Source organism: Mustela nivalis (genome assembly GCF_964662115.1).
Source record: "Mustela nivalis genome assembly, chromosome: 12".
Lineage (NCBI taxonomy): Eukaryota > Metazoa > Chordata > Mammalia > Carnivora > Mustelidae > Mustela > Mustela nivalis.
The window spans coordinates 86,802,715-86,824,395 of record NC_139031.1 but is presented as its reverse complement, the minus strand read 5'-3'; the positions used below and the strand labels follow the sequence as shown (position 1 = coordinate 86,824,395).

General features: G+C 36.8%; 1 protein-coding gene across 1 annotated transcript in view; it reads left to right on the top strand.

The window, feature by feature from the left end:
* COG5 (component of oligomeric golgi complex 5) overlaps positions 1 to 21,681 on the top strand; it is a 294,139-nt gene that overhangs the window by 234,592 nt on the left and 37,866 nt on the right. The window contains exon 14 of the mRNA XM_082691956.1: positions 926 to 1,025. Coding sequence (XP_082548082.1) covers positions 926 to 1,025 — 100 coding nt within the window. The remainder of the gene's footprint in view (positions 1 to 925; positions 1,026 to 21,681) is intronic.

The window sequence follows — 21,681 nt, the reverse complement described above, 5'->3', positions numbered from 1 at the left end:
TTGTAATCAAATATAACATGAAGCTTAAGGAAGCGTGGTTATTGCCAGTATTCAATAGAATTTAATAAAGTCTGACTCACTATTTATGAAAGGGCATCTTTTTTTTTGAAAGGGCATTTTTATTACACACAGTGTGCACCTATGTTTCAAAGTCCTTCACTTTCTTCATAAAGAGAATCTGTCAAGTGCCAAGATTTATTTTGCTACCTCAGAGCCATAGTAATTTACTTTTCCTGCTTTCTATCTATGTATGAGTTTTTGTGCAGTTTTTAACTCGCAGTATTTTTTCCATGGTCTTTGTAAACACTTTTTTTCTTTTCCTTTTTGGCAATCCCAACTAATCCCATGTTAAAGTTGAAAATAAGTGGGGCAAAACAAATACTTCAAGACTTCAAATTTTAAAATTTCAAATTAAAATTTTGTATGCTTTTGATATATTTAAAAAGCTACTCTACAAAATAGCATGGATTGACATAATTTCTACAGAAACCGAGCATCTTTATGTATCATGTGTAATTTATATTTTTAGCCTATGTCCTTTCAAGGTCATCATTTCCATTCAAAAGCTGTCATTTCCTTGCAGATGTCTGTGATATGGTGTCTCTAATTGCACTTATCAGTATTAACAAGAGTGCTACTTTAAAAATCTGTACACAATTTACTCTCTTAATCACAGCCTGAACCCACACATGACGTGCTTTTATTAATGAGAAACTGGTCATTAACCAAGCCATCTCAAAGCACTTTTCCCTAATGCCGAATTTAGGAGGAAAAAAGAAACAATGCAACCAATTCTTGGAAGCAATCAGTGAAATCTATAAAAAGAATCACTACATTGCTTATTGGGTTTAAGTTTATATGTTGTTCTCTACTTTGTTGATGAACTGTGTTGCTAATAATGAAAGTCTGTTTTTGTTTTCTGCAGTGAACTAAATGTAGCCGCTGTAGATGCAGACCTCACATTAGCTGTGTCCAAAAACGTGGCAAAGACGGTCCAGTTGTATGGTGTAAAATCAGAGCAGCTTGTAAGTGATGCTCGAGATTTTGTTTAAAATTGCTGATTCTACTTGACTCTTAAGTGTCAATATTGAATTGACTGAATGTTAATTTACTGGTGGTTTTACTTAATAGAAATTTTGAAACTTTCTGGTGAACTTAACCCCTCCCAAAAGTTAAATCTATTTGGAAAATGGCCCTCTGACCATTGTTATGCTTTTAGAATGCAGGAAGGTTTTCTAAGGCTTTTAGGAAAAAAATGCCTGTACCACCTTATGGCCTAATTTTTATATATATAATTGTTTTATGTATATTATAAAAAATTAATTTTATATCATAATAGTTATCAATTAGTAATAATTATATAAATTATTAAAAATTGTTTTATATATTTTTATATATATAAATAATTTTCTCAGATTGATCAAAATTCTCGTGTTGTTACCACTTACTCCAGATATCATTCATGCAGTTATCTGTTGTGAAATTGTGAATTGTGAAATTGACTTGAACTATTAAAAAATGGCTAGAGAAAGTGAAGTGCTTAAAATTATGATAAAAAATGTTGATTTACTTTTGAAAGTTTTTAGCCCTACAACATGGAAGTTTAACTCTCAAATAATTTTATTTAAAAATTATTTATATTTAGGGCACCTGGATGGCTCAATGGGTTAAACCTCTGCCTTTGGCTCAGGTCATGATCTCAGGGTCCTGGGATTGAGTCCCACTTTGGGCTCTCTGCTCTGCAGGGAGCCTGCTTTCTCCTCTCTCTGCCTACTCGTGATCTCTCTCTCTCTCTCTGTCAAATAAATAAATAAATAAAATCTTTTAAAAAATTATTTATATTTAAAATATTGGGTAATTAGCTGAACTATAATCCTAATTCTGTGCATTAATGTTTTAAAGTTAAGCACACATGTTTAACTAGTATATGTGTACTTTATATACTAGTATATATATAACTAGTATATACTTTGAATTCCAACTGAATCCAAGGAACAAGGCTTTAGTACATTTTCAGCTGTGCTGATAGATGAATTTTAAGGAATGTGCCAAAATCTCTACTGTCTTTACAGGAGTGACCCAACCATGTTTTCACTTTAGCCTCTCTGACTGCTTCCAAATGAAACATCATAAAATGAAGTAATGTGGTTTTACCGACATCCTGGTAGTTCTAGTTGGTTTGGGAATGATTTTTAGTGTAGGCTGATGACAAACTGAACTGAAGGAATTTGCATAAAATGATCCTTGGTGGGAACAGTCATATCATGAGACTTTCAGTTCCATTGGATGGCCACATTTTGTTTGCCTATTAATATGCTGTTTTCCATTCAGTTGTTCTTGTAGCCTTGACAAGCAATTTAGAAGCAGCTTTTTAAAACTTTGTTTATTGAAAACTGGCTCTACACAGACCATGGTAGCTCTTATGTAGGTAATTAAATGACTATTTTTCTCTCAAACTTTTTAATAGAAGCTTCTTTATGATGTTCATTGCTTTTTAAAAACATGGTTTGTTGCTATAAATGAATTTCAGTGTTAATATCCTATAGAATCTGTGTAATTACTGAAAATATCAGGAGAAAAAAATCATTTGATGGTCCCACCTGAGAACAATATTATAAGGAAGAACAAGCATTGCATAGAAAATATTTTGCTTTTCTGCTGCAGGAGGCGGTAGTGGTAATGGTAACATGGTACCAACGTGGTAAATGTAACTTCAGTTAAGGTACTAATGGTAGGGGCACCTGGGTGGCTCAGTTGGTTAAGTGTCTGTCTTCGGCTCAGGTCATGATCCTGGGGTCCTGGGATTGAGCCTTGTGTCAGTCTCCCTGCCAAGCAGGGGGGATGCTTCTCCCTCTTCCTCTGCCTGCCATTCCCCCTGCTTGTGCTTGCTCTTGCTCTCTGTCAAATAAATAAAAATCTTAAAAAAAAAAAAAAAGACACTAATGGTAAAAGGCTTTGCCGAAATGAAAATGTATCAACAAACATTTGACTGAATTGGTACTGGTGGTCAGAGGGTCTATGACCCTAAATTACTCTGGCTTACGAAACTTATAATGCTGAAGGCTAATCAGAAAGTCATTTTCAACTTTGACTTTAGTGCCTAAAGAGATCCTAAGCATTAAGTGTAGAAAAAACATCATATGCTTTATTTTTCAAATATAGTATTGATTAAGGACTCAAGTAACATTTTAGTATACATCTCTCATTTTGGTCTAATTGTACTATTTTTGTTACTCCTTTATGCTTTTAAATTTGTTGGGTTTTATTCTTTGATCTTGCTGTATTCCTGTTCTTTTAGACTTATTTAACTAAAAACATTCAGAGGAAAATAGCCTCCCTCCTTCGGTGGGAGAAAGACTTGAAACAAATTTGAAGTAAAATAGCTACTTTATCTGTAAATGGAAATGTTGACTTAAAATATGGTATGACATATTTCTATAAATGGAGGATTCTTTTTATAGATGAAAAATATAAGTCCGCAAGGTTGGAAAGTGACAGAAATCAGATCCTTAATGGAATGTCCAAGCAGTGAGATGAAGGAAAGCTGAAATTTTCAAGACAAACATGTTTTCAAAAGGGGGGACTTGTAAATGTAGAACCTGAGATGTAGAATGAACAGCTTTCCAGAATCCTAAATTTATTTCACTAAAGGTCAGTTGTGCAGGTTTGTTGGGTATCAAATCATTTTCCTATACTTAACTGTACCTTTAATTCCAGGAATTAATAGGATTTTTCAAGTTGATCCCTTCTATGGACCATTTTTGTGGTCATCTCAATCACTGTGTGTATTTAGATAAATTCTTCCACAGGCTTAGAAAAGTAGTATTATTTCTTTTCACCTTCCTTATTTTAATATTCTAGGATATAGTGGAGCATGACATATAAATTATATGTATGTAGTACATGTATATGCTTATAATAATCTGAAATAATTTTATCATTACATATGTGTTAGTTTTTCTAGGCTTTTCTATTATTTTTTTAAAGGTTTTATTTACTTATTTGATAAAGATCACAAGGAGGTAGAGAGGCACACAGAGAGAGAGAAGAAGGGAAGCGGGCTTCCTGCCAAGCAGAGAGCCTGATGCAGGGCTTCATCCCAGGACCCTGGGATCATGCATGACCTGAGCCAAACCTGAGGCTTTAACCCACTGAGCCACCCAGGCACCCCTAAGGCTTTTCTTTTATAAATCACCAAAGTTATATGTCATACAAACCTAGGGACAGGTCATATGAACTCCATGGGGACAAATTCTTAAGTTCCTTTTTCTGACTCTTAAATGGTCACAGAGAATTTATTTCTTGAGGTTAGGGAATGGCCACGAAAATAACGATTATTAAACATTTTATAGTGGCTTGGGTTATGCCAGGCCATTTATGTATCTTATCTCATTTACTTCACAACAATCCTGTGAAATGGAAGAATCAATATCTGCCACCACAGAAGGGAGAAACTGAGACTAAGAAAATTTAATAGCATGCCCAAAACAGACTGCTGAAAGTAGAAAGCTAGCAAGTGTTGCAACTAGCAGTTAAATTCAGATTTGACTCTAGACCAAGCTTTAAACTGTATCATACCTCAACATAGCTACATTGTTTTTTATTTGAGAAAAGTAGGATTGTTTTTGTGATTTACTTTACAATATGAGATAGAGATCTAAATCTACTTTAATACATGCATGATTTATTTTATGTATGTGTTATAGTTTATTTAACTTCTGTGGTCTTAACGGATAGTGCCTTGGTTCATAACAATATGATACGAACTGGGTGACTTACAAATAACATTGATGTATTGCTCACAGTTCTGGAGCCTGCAGAGTCTAAGATCAGGGCGCCAGCAGATTTGATGCCCATTTACTTGTTCACTGATGGCTACATTTTCCATGAAATCTCACAGGCCAGAGGGGCAAGGGGGCTTTTTTAAACCTCGTTTTTAAGGGTATAAACCCCATTCATGAGTGCTCCACTCTCGTGACCTAATCACCTCCCAAAGACCCCATCTCCTTGGGCGTTAGGTTTCAAGGTATAGATCTGGGGTGGAGTGAGTGGGAAGGGTGCAAACATTTAGAGCTTAGCAGATACTTAGATAGTTTAGTAGTTTAGTTTAGAAAAACAGGGATTTAACCTTGAATTCTCTTTTGTGAGTTATAACCAGTAAGGTTTTACCACCTCTAGTATGTATTTAATTTAGTGTTATAATGTGAATATCAGCTTCTTAGGTGCCCTTTTATGAAAAGGAGAGGTGTGCTTTTTAGACTGTCTTTATTTAAAAGTTCTTATTCACTTGTTTTGATAGCAGTTGTGAAGTTATAATTAATTTGCTAAGTAGAATTTTATGTTCAAAATACATACCTGTAGGTATAGATATTATAGTTGATGACTGAACTGAGCAAACTGATTATTTAATGGTTATATATTTGTAATTTGTTTGTATAGTTCTGAAATGTGACCTTTAGAAGAAAATGTCACTTGACCTTGCTATTTTAAGTTTGAATCGATGTTTTCCTTGTCCTCTGTATATTAAAATGAAATTAAAATATTAGTATGTGAAAGAGTTATTGTGGTACTTTATAAACCCTTACAGGCTTGTGAACTTATGATATCAAATACACTAGTAAGTAGTCCTTTTAAAAGGTAAACTGTGAGGACAGTGACCAATAGTAAGTATTATCTGATGGTTTCAGGGGATGACATCAAGAATCTTGGTGTAAATGTCAGATGTTATAAACTGTGAGAAAGTAGATTGGCATTTAATTAGGTTGCAGACCATTTAAATGGAAACAATAATAGGAATGACATTTAAGGGGCAGTTTCAACTTTAATGCAGGTCAGTAGCTGTGTATGAGGTTGATAGTACTAGATGGCAGTAGGGTTTTGGGTTTTTGGGTTTTTTTTTAAAGCTTTGTAAATATACCCTTTATTCTTTGTGTAATTTCTTAAGCAATTTGGAGACTTGACATTCCCATAGTGGAAGAAAACCTACACGTGTGATATTTAAATGATGATAGAGAGATACGTGGGTTCAACTTTCTTAGTTTTAAACAGATTATTTAATGCAGATTTAAATGTCATCTACCTGGATGCTGCTCCGTATAGTATCAAATGGTAATAATTTATTTTATTAACATTAAAATAATAAGAGGTTTTTAAAAATAACTTGAAAGAGTTTTTATATTTTATATTTTAAAAATAACTTGAAAGAGTTTTTATATTAAGTGCAAAGATATAAAACAAACCAGCAGATTCTTCAGCCCAAAGGCACTTTAGCTGTAATACAAACAGACTGAGCCCTTTGGCTTACCTACTGTCTTGATGCTTAGATAACCTTTCTCTCTTTCATACCTCCATTCTTTTTTTTTTTTTTTAAAGATTTTATTTATTTATCAGAGAGAGAGAGGGGGAGAGAGCGAGCACAGGCAGACAGAATGGCAGGCAGAGGCAGAGGGAGAAGCAGGCTCCCCGCTGAGCAAGGAGCCTGATGTGGGACTCGATCCCAGGACGCTGGGATCATGACCTGAGCCGACGGCAGCTGCTTAACCAACTGAGCCACCCAGGCGTCCCTCATACCTCCATTCTTGCATTGAACTACTTTAGGATCACTCCTCCTTTCCTTTGAGATCGTTTTTGACTCGCTTCCCAGACTTGTGAGAGCTTGATTTTCTGTGGGCTCTGCCAGGTCAGTAGTAAATGGTCATGTTAGTCGAAGATTCAGCAAGCCAGAGTGAAGACAGAGGAAAATATCAAATAATGGTTATTGTTTGCTGGCTAACTGAGCATAATAAAAAAAAAAAAGGTTATTGTCATTGGGCAGTATTTTCCAAAGAAAGTAAAAAATGCAAAGTTGCTGACTAAAGCCTGCAAAGTGTGTATTATCTGTTGCCCTGAGAACATTGCCTGACAGACCACCACAACACCTGGATGGCATACCATACATACACGCTGAGTACTCATACTTCCCCAGGCAGGTGGAGGGCACTAAGTGACTTTGCTTATCTTGGCTGGATTTACTCACAGCAGGCTGGCTGCTGACGGAGGCTGACTTCGACCATAGTTAAACACACTGCTCTGTTCTGCTTGTCTCGCCTCCTGAAGCAAGCTCTCTTGGGCTTAGTCCTGTGATGAAGGCAGAAGCACACAAGAGGAAATATTCCCCAAATTCTGACTTACCAAAATAACCCAACCACAGTGCAGTATTAACTGCAGAGGATGCAGATGCAGACAGGGATGGAGGCTTGGGACCCATCATGCCATCTGTCACAAAGCCAAATTAAGAACATGGCGATAACAAGACAAGAGAGTTCATGGACTTTTCTTTTTATTCCTGAATCCCCCTACTTGAATCCTGTCAGTATGTATTAAATTTTTTAAAATACCTATTTATAGGTATATGTATATTTTTGAGCTATTAAAAATGGAGTTGAAAATCCGCATATAACTCCCTAAAAACATAACTACTAGTGGCCCTACTATTGACCAGAATCCTTACAAATAACACTAAGCAGTCAACACATATTTTGTATGTCATATGTATCATATACTATAGTCTTAATATAAATTAGAGAAAATAATGTATTATTAATAAAATCACAGGGAAGATATGTTTATAATACAATATTGTATTTATGGGGAAAAATGTAATATAGGTTATAATACTATATTGTATTTATTGGAAAAAATGAACTGCACAGTTCAAACCCATGTTGTTCAAGAGTCAGCTGTATTATTTTTAGCTGCACAAGGTATACAACATAATTTTTTAAAGTTATAGATATATATATCTATCTAGACAGATAGATAGATTTTTTTTTTTAGAGAGTGAGAGAAAACGGTGGGTGGAGAGAGAGAAAGTTAAGCCGACTCCCCGCCTGATACGGAGCTTGATCTCAGTGACCCTAACATTACTGCCTGAACTGAAACCAAGAGTCTGATGCTTAGCCAACAATACCACTGAGGCGCCCCTAATTTCTTTTTCTTGTGGTGAGAACTTTTTTTTTAAGTTTGTTTGTTTGTTTGTTTGTTTAAAGTCATCTGTACACCCAATGTGGGGCTTGAACTCATGACCTCAGGATCAAGAGTCACATGCTTTTTCAACTGAGCCAGCCAGGCATCCCTATCGTGGTGAAGATTTTCAAGGTTTAGTCTTTTAGTAGTTTTCAGTATACAATACAGTTTTGTTAACTGTAGTCCCCTGCTATATATTATATTCCTAGGACTTACTTATGATAGAGTTTTTTATTTTTTTACCATTTTCATCCACATTTCCCCTACCCCCTGCCTCTAGCAATCACCAATCTGTTCTTTGTATCTAAGTTCTTTTTAAAATATTCCACATAGAAGTGATACATTGCAGTATTGACTCTCTGTCTGGCTTATTTGACTTAGCATAATGCCCTTAAGGTCCACCCATGTTGTCACAAATGGCAGGATTTCCTTCCTCTTTTAATGGCTGAATATTATCCCATTGTGTATATATATGTATACATGTATATATGTGATGTATGTATGAATATGTGTATGTTTCTACTTAAGTGTGTGTGTGTGTGTGTGAGAGAGAGAGAGAGAGAGAGAGTGTGTGTGTATACACATATATTTATACACATCTCAAATTTCTTTATCCAGTCATCCATTTCTGGGCATTTAGGTTGTTTCCATGTCTTGGCTAGTGTAAATGATACTGCAAGGAACATAGGAGTGTAGGTATCTTTTCAAGGTAGTGATTTCAGGGGTGCCCAGGTGGCTCAGTCATTAAGTGTCTGCCTTCAGGTCAGGTCATGATCCCAGGCTCCTGGGACAAAGCTCTGCATCAGGCTCCCTGCTTGGCGGGAAGCCTATTTCTCCCTCTCCCACTCCTCCTGCTTGTGTTCCCTCTCTCGCTGTGTCTCTCTTCTGTCAAATAAATAAATAAAATCTTAAAAAAAAATAGTGATTTTCTGTGGGTGAATACCCAGAAGTTGAATTAGAAGTAGAAGTAGATCCGTATGATAATTCTATTTTTAACCTTTTGAGAAAGCTCCGTAATGTTTTCCACAGGGGCTGCACCAATTTATATTCCCAACAGCAGCGCCCAACAGTTGCTTTTTCTTCATATCCTCACCGATGCTTGTTATATTTTTTGTCTTTTTTAATACTAACCATTCCAGTAGGTATGAGATACCATAATATCATTGTGGTTGTCTATTCAGATCTAATCTCTAATTGGATTTTTTGTTTTTGCTGTTGGGTTGTAGGAGTTCTTAATATATACAGGATATTAACCTCTTATGATACATGATTGGCAAATATTTTCTTCCAAGTGTGTATTAGGTTTTTATGGCATTCAGTATCAATTTCATAGCCAAAAGATAGAAATTTATTACTATCATGATTCACTTAATGATTTTAATTAATATGAATATTACTTTAAAAAACGTATAAGCCTTTTTCTGTATACTTCATTTGATGATATGTATTTTGACCCCTTATCACATTCTCTCTTTTTTTTTAAGATTTTATTTATTTATTTGACAGAGAGAGATCACAAGTAGGCAGAGAGGCAGACAGAGAGAGAGGAGGAAGCAGGCTCCCCGCTGAGCAGAGAGCCCGATGCGGGGCTCGATCCCAGGATCCTGAGATCATGACCCGAGCCGAAGGCAGCGGCTTAACCCACTGAGCCACCCAGGCGCCCCGGTGTATTCTTGTTTTATAGGAGGATGATCATTTAGTCCTTACGACTTGGAAGAATATGGAGCTTTTATAAGTTTTGGAAGATGTTTAGTGAATCTCTAAGATTGAATAAACTAATCTTAGAAAAAAAGTGAAAAAGGACTAAGATCAGGAAAAGTAAAAATGCCTCTTTTGCTTCTTGATTTCACCAACCACCCACCTCTTCCCAGTTTAAATATCTAAGAACTTCCTAAAATAGACTAACCAACACTGTATATAATATGCTGTACATTTGGAAGTTTGGAGAAAATAAAGGAATGTGAGTGTGTGTGTGTGTACTTGTGCATGGACACACATGCACGCATGTGTGGGTGTAAGGCATCTTTTCTTGGGTGTAGATTTATTTTTACTTTTGTAAAATACATGTGGCCACTCTCTTTGCTGAGAACCCTGTTTAGTTGGGAAATTGACTTTCTAATTGTAATCATTCTGGTAGCCATCAAAGATTTACCTTAATGACAAGGAATATTGAACTCTGGGGAATTCAGATTCCCTTCCTGTTTCTCTCAAGAATCTGTGGAAAATGCTTCAAGAAAATATTGATAGTTTGAAAGCTTGGTTATAAACTAGTGAGGGAAATAGGGGTAGTCTTGTGAAGACTTCTGTGTGCTGATACGGAAAACTCTCTAAGACATATTATGAAGCTAGAAAAAGAAGGTGAAAATAAATACATTTAGCAGTCCCACCTATAAATAAAATAGATAATATAACTAAATGCTGTTTTATGCTTTTTCTTTTTTCTTTCTCTCTTTTTTTTTCCTGGAAGGTCACAAGAAGAAACTGTTAGTGTGTAACTTTGGAGAGTGGGACTAAAGATGCGGAGAGAGAACATTTGGTTTTTAGTTTATACTTTTAAGTTAGTTCTGTTTCAGTTTTTATCATATGCAGGTTTTTTTGTTGTTGTTGTTGTTTTGTTTTGTTTTCATATGCAGGTTTTTAACTTGCAGAAGAAATAATTGAATTCGCACCCAAAGGGCGAGAGGAACAAGTGGCTTAAAAGCCAGCAGAAGCCTGGTAGCTCTTGAAGCAATTTGTGCTCTCGAATCTGTTATACATAAAGTGGCACCTTCGACCCAGAGTCTCTGGTTTTAAGGACCCTGCTTCTTCGGCCTTGTTATGTGCCTGTATTCCGGAATACTGAGAGACTAGAGACTGGCTAAATGCTCGTGTGTTCCTTGAATTCCCCTGACCCAATCTGATATCCTTGAAACTCTGTAACCTTAACTCTAGATCACGCTAGCCCTTGCAGGATATAGTAGGGGGTTTGGCCTTGGCCTTCACTCTGAAAGGGAAGCCGTTTAGTAGTCGGACACAAGAGGAAATCTAACTCAGAAGGAAGGATCGAAATGCAAGAAGTAAGAGTAAGCGTAAGCAATTGGTAAATATGTAGGTAAATCCGAGCCTTAATTGCATAAGATAATTAATAATAGTGAATAATTATGAATATATAAACAAGGTAGAACTGAAATACTTTCTCCAGATTAAAGTTTGAAATGAGGAGAAGGGGTAATGAATTTTAAAGCATTCTAAAATGCTTTCATTATTTCGGAGGACTATAAAGCCATAGATATTTTGGCTTAAGTTGAATATGAACTTTAATAATTTAATTATGACCACTGAAAGAGTGGAAATAGAATATATAACTTCTAAATGAACTGATGGGAAAATGGGTAAAAGAGGAAAGTATCAGTTCAATAAAAGGCTGAGAAGTGAATGGAGTAAAAATCAAAGAAAATCATATGAGAATTACATAGTAAGATGGATTTCAAATATATCACTGATCACAGTAAATGTAAATAGACTAAACTGACCCCTGACATTTCTCAGTTTGCGTAGAACCAATAAGTTTAACTTTGTGTGATACACCTAAACCATAAGCAATGTGGGTTCACAAGCAGACATTCAAGAAAGAACTCTTGAGACATTTTTGGTGCAAAAAGGTGCTTTTCTTATAGCACAGGGATAAGGCTTATGGGCAGAAAGAGCTGCACTTTTTGCTATATGAAGTTGATGGTTATATGCTTAGTGCTCAAGGGGGAGAGGACAAGGAGTATCATAAATGTCTTCTTCAAATTTCCACTCATGAAACTACTTTAGCAAGATTTCTATAGTGCTTATCATTCAGCTTGATATTAATATTAAGATGCACAGGCAGTCTTCCTCAATGCGACATGGGGGCTTAAGTGGGTAGGAGAAGAATAAATGAAACAAGATGGGATTGGGAGGGAGACAAACCATAAGTGACTTTTAATCTCACAAAACAAACTGAGGGCTGCTGGGGGGAGGGGGTTTGGGAGAAGGGGGTGGGATTATGGACATTGGGGAGGGTATGTGCTTTGGTGAGTGCTGTGAAGTGTGTAAACCTGGTGATTCACAGACCTGTACCCCTGGGGATAAAAATATATGTTTATAAAAAATAAAAAATTAATAAAAAAAATAAATAAAGGCAAAAAAAAAAAAAAAAAGATGCACAGGCAGTCATGAGACCCTTTAAGAATGTAGCAGCCAGTACATATTTGATCCTTATCAAAACTATACAGGCTATTGGTCAGCCTTGTGGGCTAAAGGTGAACATTTTTTGTGCTTCTGTCCCTCATCAATAAGGACATAGTAAGGATGAACCTAAAGGAATGGAGAAAAAATATTTCAGTGACATCTAGGTGGCTCAGTTGGTAAGCATCTGCCTTCGGCTCAGGTCATGATCCCAGAGTCTTGGGATCAAGTTCCACATCAGGCTCCTTGCTCAGTGGGGAGTCTGCTTCTCCCTCTGCCTGCTGCTCCCCCTGCTTATGTTTTCTCTCTTTTTCTCTGACAAATAATAAATAAATCTTAAAAAAATATTTCAAGCAAATGCTAATTAGATGAGAACTGATAAAATGAGCTATAATAATATCAGACAAAGTGGATTCTAAAGCAACAGGCATTATTAGGGATTTGGGGGATATCATAAAATGAGAAAAAGAACAATTTACTAGGAAGGTATAGGAATTATGATACACCTTACAATGCAACCTCAGACTAATAAAATGAATGGATAGAATTTCAGAAATTGACAAATCCACTCTTAAAATGGGAAGTTGCATGGGTTAGGGGTTAATCAAGCCACTGTAGAATGATACTCTTTAAAATTACCTCCTTAAGACTCTTTCTTAGACAATTGAAGTCATTTAAGGCAGACACAAACTTAGAATGACTGTCAGATTTTGCAAAATGAATTTCTAGTTTTTTAGATAATAATTGCTCTCAATCAGGTAATCTTGTTTGTTTCTGGTTTAACATTATAAATACCACTGTTAAGGTTAATATTCAGAGAGAGGCTTATTACTTAATGGAGTTCAAAAATATAAAATTTTGTTTTGTTATTAGGACTTTAGTTAAATTGAAATTTATCTTTTGACTATATAAAGAACTTTGCTATGAAAATTAATACTGCTTTCAAGATTGTAGGTTTAATTACATTAGAACTTATATCTCTCAAAAACTGAAAGTACTAGTCTATATTTGCAAATATATACTACTAATTATTTTTTGGGGTGCCTGGGTGGTTCAGTGGTTAAGCCTCTGCCTTCGGCTCAGGTCATGGTCCCGGGGTCCTGGGATCGAGCCCCACGTCGGGCTCTCTGCTGAGCGGGGAGCCTGCTTCCCCCTCTCTCTCTCTCTGCCTGCCTCTCTGCCTACTTGTGATCTCTGTCTGTTAAATAAATTAAAAAAAATTTTTTTTTAATTTTATTAACTAAGGTTTTCATAGTAGGATGCTATTTTTTTTTATTTTATTAACTAACTTATAGTAGGATGCTGGGATTTTAGTTTTTTCACATCCCTGAGGATAATAAACTTTCATTTCTTTTGGAAAATCTGTAGTTTGAAATTCACTCTGTGCTAAACTCAAAGTATCCTAAATCAAGGCATGTAAAAAGTTTTTCTGATAATTAAAGAATTAATCATAGTTATTCATTATTGGAAAATGCGAAAAGCTCAGTATACTTGACAGTGAACAGTTCTCTCTTCTTCAAGGAATTAAAAATATGCAGACTTTTGACTCTAAATTTAATTAACAAGGCCAGTGTTTAGGAGCCAGTGATTGGTTGTGGGTAGGTGGAAATTCCATCTGTTGTTCAAAAGCATAAGGTCCTTTGAAGAGAAATAAAGTAAGAGCTCTAAATGATCCATTCTGAGCAAATTGTGTTTGCCTTGCCCACCCTCTGAGGTTACCAAATCCCATGAGCCAGGTGGACATTTTGACAGGAGTGTGGACGATCTAGAGGAGGTTAATGAGAAATGTCTTTTTAAAGGAATACAGGTTGTATGAGCAATACAGTTTTGAATTACAAAGCTACATGTCATTCCTATGTACTTATAAACAAGACTTGATCTTATTTCCACCTTTTTGGTTGTATGTTAACTCTCTAAAGGGCAGCCCATTTCAAGCTGTCACCTCTTTGATAACACATTTGTGTGAAGGTTTAATCTGATGTCAAAACACAACATTACTGTTGAATCTGTTCTGTGGTTAAATGTACCTGTCCTTATTTTTAGATAAATAGATACATAGGAACATACTCCCCCCCCCCTTTTTTTTTTTAATCAAGTGGTCAAATATTTGACAAATTCAGCAGTCTGAAATATAAATAAGAACCAGGAAGAGAATAAAAATATCCTCTGACCTGCTGGAGGTGATGTCTCAGTGTCCACGCACTGAAGTATACGCTTGTGCAGAGGAACGGCTCCCAGCTGTCATGTGCTTAGTCCTCACTTTTCCCACTGTAAATCAAGTTAGACCAGGATGAGGGGAGATAAGATCAAGAAGAGAAAACTAACACCTTACGAATAAGAGAAGGATTCCTAAAAATTTCTAAAAGCTCAAGAAAAAGGGAAGACAAAATTTCCAAACATATGAAGGGACAAGCAGCCATACTTACCCGCTAAGCTCTAATGAAGTGACTTCTGAAACAAAAATGTGTCATTGCACAAACATGGCTCACTGGAACAGTAGTGAACACATGCACTGGTTCATTTTAAGTAGAATTTGCTTACGTGTTCTGTGTGTCTTATGTATGAAACCCAAAAAATATGACATACACTGTACAAGATTTTCTTGGAAATATTTTCTGACAGTTTTAGCATCTAAGAAAATTAGTTTCATTTGTCAGGGAAGTTTAGGTAAGCTGATATGACAGGGAAATGGAGAATTGCTACATAAATCTATGAATTTGTCCTTTGCTGCATGTTTGCAGAAACATGCCCTATGTCTGGGTTCCAAATACAATATAATTTTTTTAAAGATTTTATTTATTTATTTGACAGAGAGAGAGATAACAAGTAGGCAGAGAGGCAGGCAGAGAGAGGGGGAAGCAGGCTTCCTGCTGAGTAGAGAGCCCAATGCAGGGCTCGATCCCAGGACCCTGGGATCATGACCTTAGGCGAAGGCAGAGGCTTAACCCACTGAGCCACCCAGGCGCCCCCACCAAATACAATATAATTTTTAATGTATTACAGACTAGAGATGTTTGATCATTTAATTGTGAGTGTCTGTGTTTAATTTTATGTTTTTATAGGGTAATTGACATAATGAGCTAAGTGATATTTAATTATACTTCTTGTATTCCTTTCTCTCAGCCAGGTTATCTATGATGAAGGTATTTGATAAGTAAATATAAATAAAAACCAATTATTTTCATCTGTGTCACAGAATAGTAGATCAAAAGAAACTATCTTGGGGCCCTTGGGTAGCTTAGTTGGTTTATCCCATGCTTGATTTTGGACACAGGTCATGATCCCATGGTTGGGCTTCATGCTCTACAGGGAATCTGCTTGAGATTTTCTCTCTCCCATCTCTCTCAAATACATAAATAAATCAGAAAGAAAGAGAAAGAAAAGAAGGAAGGAAGGAAGAAAAAAAGAAAGGGAGGGAGAGAGGAAGGAAGGAAGGGTGGAAGGAAGGGAGGAGAAATGAAAGGGAAGAAAGAAACTATCTTTCCCCAAACCTTCTTTTGGGCAGGTAAACAGTGACCAAAGCAGTGTATTTTGTCATATTATCTTAAATCTTTCAAGGATGGAGATTGTACATCCTTTATTTTTATCGTTGGATAAACTTATCTTGTGCAACAGTTTCTAAGTACATTCTACAAATGAACCTTTTTAGATACCTTTTTAGATACTTAATGAAATACCATGGTGCCTTTACTAATATTTTAGTAACTTTCCTCAGTGTGTAATGCTTCATAATATTTCTTTTTTTTTTTCAAAGATTTTACTCATTTTATTTGATAGACAGAGATCACAAGTAGGCAGAGAGGCAGGCAGAGAGAGAGAGGAAGAAGCAGGCTCCCTGCTGAGCAGAGAGCCCGATGCAGGGGCTCGAGCGCAGGACCCTGGGATCATGACCTGAGCCGAAGGTAGAGGCTTTAACCCACTGAGCCACCCAGGCGCCCTTCATAATATTTCTTAACATGTTCACTTTCTTCCCAGTTTTTTTGTGAGAGTGAACTCCTGCACAAATATGCTGTTTGTTTTTTTTAGTTAGCTCAATAATATAAGCACCTCTGATTGTTTTTTCTAACATAATGTGAATTACCTAGTATATACCTGACTGTTCTCTTAATCTTAGACATGTGGGGCTTTCCAGTTACTCTGTTTCATAAATAACATTATCTTTGTGCATATAACTGTAAGTATTATATTCTTAGGATACATTTCTAATAGTGGGATAAGTAAGGATATAGCAGCTTTGAGGCTCTTGTAATATATTGCTCATTAGCATCTCTTGACCTAGAAAACATTGATGAGTATGCTTAGAATCAATCATTGGACCATCTGTCTAGAAAAACTGATATGACATAGATCAGGGATTTCAAATTGATTTCATCCCTTGTGTCGGGTTTAAGAAATTGGTCATTGCTACCTGGAGCACTGTCTTTGTGAGACAGTAAACAGGATGGCTTGATTACTCATGTCTTCTTTATGAATGGGAGGGGAGGGACAATCTGAGAGCCAAATATTTGCCCTTTATACTTTTCATTAAAATAATAATAATAATACTTAGCCTTTTTGTATGTCCTTTTTTTTTTAAAAAAAAGATTTTATTTATTTATTTGACAGGCAGAGATCACAAGCAGGCAGAGAGGCAGGCAGAGAGAGAGGAGGAAGCAGGCTCCCTGCTGAGAGGCAGGCAGAGAGAGAGGAGGAAGCAGGCTCCCTGCTGAGCAGAGAGCCCGATGTGGGGCTCGATCCCAGGACCCTGGGATCATGACCTGAGCCGAAGGCAGAGGCTTTAACCCACTGAGCCACCCAGGCGCCCCGTATGTCCTTTTTTTTTTTTTGCTGTGAATCCCAAAATTGGATAGAAAACATTATTAGATCAAAAGATCTTAATATAAATTCCTCATTAAAAATTAATTTGGTAATTACACAGGCATGTTTACCACTTTCAGGAAATTAAGTATAGATATGACTGTATAGCTAAGAGTTTATGAGAACCTTTCAAAGTTTTTGTTAAAAATATCTGATTTGGGACGCCTGGGATGTGAGGGCGATCTGGCTGCGACATCTGTCACCCCATTGATCGCCAGGGTTGATTTGGGACGCCTGGGTGGCTCAGTTGGTTAAGCAGCTGCCTTCGGCTCAGGTCATGATCCCAGCGTGCTGGGATCGAGTCCCACATCGGGCTCCTTGCTCGGCAGGGAGCCTGCTTCTCCCTCTGCCTCTGCCTGCCATTCTGTCTGCCTGTGCTCGCTCTCTCTCCCTCTCTCTGACAAATAAATAAAATCTTAAAAAAAAAAAAAATCTGATTAGGGACACCTGGGTGACTCAGTTGGTTAAGTGTCTGACTCTTGATTTCAGCTCAGGTCATGATCTCAGGGTCATGAGATCAAACCCTATGTGGGGCTCTGCACTCAGTGGAGAGTCCACTTGAAATTCTTTCCCTCTCCGTCTGAACCTCCTTCCCCTAACGTAAATAAATAAATCTTAAGAAAAAAATAAGTAAATCTGGGTAAAGTGTCTATGAGTGCTCCTTGCGCTATTCCTATTTCTGTAATATTTTGTAAATTTGAAATTATTTCCCCAAAATGGTCATGGCAGGAATGGTGTTGGAGAGATACAGGGTGATCCACCAAGCTCAGATGTTGGGCTGACTATATTCTGTGCTATGAAACGAGGATTAGCAGCAGATTATCTTAAATTTCTAATCTTCTAGTGTTATATTTCACTTTGATGTTTGAATTTTGTTCTTTGTTTTTGGCACAGTGATATTGCATGTTTAGTTCTTTTATGTCATCAATGTTTTGCTCTTCTAGGTGTAATTTTTTTTTTGTAAGATTTTATTTATTTATTTGACAGAGACACTGCAAGAAGGGGAACACAAGCAAAGGGAGGGGGAGAGGAGGAAGCAGGCTCCCCTGCTGATCAGGGAGCCCAATGCATTACTCGATCCTAGGACCCTGGGATCATGACCCAAGCTGAAGGTAGATGCTTAACGACTAAGCCACCCAGACACCCTAAGTGTGTTATTTTCTTCACAGAACTTTGTAGGTCTCCAACTTAGCCATCTTACTTTAGTCCTTATAAGGCTTGAGGCATCCAGCAGTTAACCGTTGAAGTCTAGGGATTTTTCTTTCTATAGTTTTTTTTAAAAAACAGCTTTATTAAAATATAATTCACCCACGTAAGTGTACAATTCACTGGTTTTTAGTATATTCACTTAGAACATTTCCTCACCCCAACAAGAAACCTCCTATGCATTAGCAGTCACTTCCCATTTACTGTCTTTGCCCATCTCCTAATTACTCATCTGCTTTTTGTCTCTGGATTTGCTTTTTCTGGCTATTTCATGTAAATGTAATCATTCCATATGTGCTCTTTGTGAGTGGCTTCCTTTAGTTAAGATGTTTTCAAGGTTCATCCACCTTTTGCATGCTCAGAACTTCTTCTTTTTTTTTTTTTTTTTTTTTGCTGGACAGCGTTCCATTGTATGACTAGACTACATCTTATCTGTCTGCTTATCAGTTGGCATCTGGGTTGTTTTCATTTGGGGGCTATTACACTATGGCATGATGTCGCTGTGAATGTTTATATGCACATTTTTTGGTGAACATTTGTTTTTATTTTTCTCGTTTATATAATAAGGAGTCAAATTGCTGGGTATATATGGTCACTCTGTGTTCATCTTTGAGAAATTGTCAGACTTGTTTTCCAAAGTATCCACTCCATTTTACGTTCTAACCAGCAGTGTATGAGAGTTCTGATTTCTCCACATTCTGGCCAGCATTTGTTACAATTTGATTTTTTTATTACAGCGTTATCACGGGTCTGACAGGCCTTTCACTACTTTTAAACCCCTCAAATGTAGTCAGTTATCAGTAAGAATAGGATCTTCATGCTTTTCTAGCAGCAAGACTATCTCTTCTATAAGTATGGAATACATAAAATAGACATAAAATAACGAGAAAAATTCTTTCCTTTTTCCATTTCTTTGTTACTACCTCAAAATTATTTGGAGAGAATCTCGAGAAAAGTAAGAGAGATTGGATTTTTTAAAAAATTGTGTAGCTGAGTTCATAACTTCTAGATGCCCTTTACCGAGAGATACATATTTAACATTCAACACGCTGAGTTGGCCATAACTGCTGGTGCCAATGATGATGCCACTTTATTTTCTAGTTTTAGAGCTCGACTGGATTACAAGTTGGTGACCACCGTCCATAAGGAAAGGAACGATAAACTAGAGTTCTTTAACCTGATGTCAAAAGGTCTTATGTTGACTTTATAGCCATCATCATGGGTTGTAATGTTAACAAAGGAATATTCCCTTTATTTTAATTGCAGTTTTTAATATTTTTAAATTGTATTTTACTACTACAAGTAGGAATTGATAAAGTAGGAGTTGAGTTCAGTTTTTATAAATGGATGTGTGTGTGTTCATCAAAAGAAAGTAGAAAGCAAAATAGTATTTCTTTCTCCTAGACTTTATTTGACTCTCTATAACAAAGGCAAGATGATCTTCGTTTCAGTTCTCTTAAAAGCCCAGCTTTTCACATGTTGAGATCTGTATCCACGTTCATAGAGTTGACTTAAGTCATTTTTTAAAATTTTTTATTTTTTATAAACATATATTTTTATCCCCAGGGGTACAGGTCTATGAATCACCAGGTTTACACACTTCACAACACTCACCAAAGCACATACCCTCCCCAATGTCCATAATCCCACCCCCTTCTCCCAAACCCCCTCCCCCCAGCAACCCTCAGTTTGTTTTGTGAGATTAAAAGTCACTTATGGTTTGTCTCCCTCCCAATCCCATCTTGTTTCATTTATTCTTCTCCTACCCACTTAAGCCCCCATGTTGCATCACCACTTCCTCATATCAGGGAGATCATATGATAGTTGTCTTTCTCTGCTTGACTTATTTCGCTAAGCATGATACGCTCTAGTTCCATCCATGTTGTTGCAAATGGTAAGATTTCATTTCTTTTGATGGCTGCATAGTATTCCATTGTGTATATATACCACATCTTCTTTATCCATTCATCTGTTGATGGACATCTAGGTTCTTTCCATAGTTTGGCTATTGTGGACATTGCTGCTATAAACATTCGGGTGCATGTGCCCCTTTGGATCACTACGTTTGTATCTTTAGGGTAAATACCCAATAGTGCAATTGCTGGGTCATAGGGCAGTTCTATTTTCAACATTTTGAGGAATCTCCATGCTGTTTTCTAGAGTGGCTGCACCAGCTTGCATTCCCACCAACAGTGTAGGAGGGTTCCCCTTTCTCCACATCCTCGCCAGCATCTGTCATTTCCTGACTTGTTGATTTTAGCCATTCTGACTGGTGTGAGGTGGTATCTCATTGTTGTTTTGATTTGTATTTCCCTGATGCCGAGTGATATGGAGCACTTTTTCATGTGTCTGTTGGCCATCTGGATGTCTTCTTTGCAGAAATGTCTGTTCATGTCCTCTGCCCATTTCTTGATTGCATATTTGTTCTTTGGGTGTTGAGTTTGCTAAGTTCATTATAGATTCTGGACACTAGTCCTTTATCTGATATGTCGTTTGCAAATATCTTCTCCCATTCTGTCAGTTGTCTTTTGATTTTGTTAACTGTTTCCTTTGCTGTGCAAAAGCTTTTGATCTTGATGAAGTCCCAATAGTTCATTTTTGCCCTTGCTTCCCTTGCCTTTGGCGTTGTTCCTAGGAAGATGTTGCTGCCGCTGAGGTCGAAGAGGTTGCTGCCTGTGTTCTCCTCAAGGATTTTGATGGATTCCTTTCGCACATTGAGGTCCTTGATCCATTTTGAGACTATTTTTGTGTGTGGTGTAAGGAAATGGTCCAATTTCATTTTTCTGCATGTGGCTGTCCAGTTTTCCCAGCACCATTTATTGAAGAGGCTGTAGACTTAAGTCATTTTTATTTGTCCTACTCAAATGTAATTCACCTTTAAATATATTTGTTACACGTGTGCTTGGGTGGCTCAGTCAGTTAAGCATCCAACTCTTGATTTCAGCTCAGGTCATGATCCCAGGGTCCTGGGATTGAGCCCCGTGCTGGGCCCCATGCACAGTAGGGAGTTCACTTAGATGCTCTCTCTTTCTCCCACCCCCCATTTGCATGCACACACTCTCTCTCTCTCTCAAATAAATAAGTGAATCTTTTAAAAAAAATTTTTTACAGAGGACTTGATTAAAATCTGATCGGTATGAGAGCAGTTTATATGTGGATTCTTTTCTCACATCAAACTACGGGAATTCTACATTAACTCTTAAAGCATTACATGTCCTCTCTCCTAAAACTCTTGTATTCAGAACTAAAAAGTGAGGAGTAGAAAGTTCTTAACTGTACTTCTACTGATCATCCATATACAGTATAATCTTAGCTAACTTCCTTTTCCAACCAAAATTTTAAATGTATAAAAATGAAAGTAAAACCCTCTTTTACCACCCATTTCATGGACTAATATGATGGCTGTCAGATATAAATAGG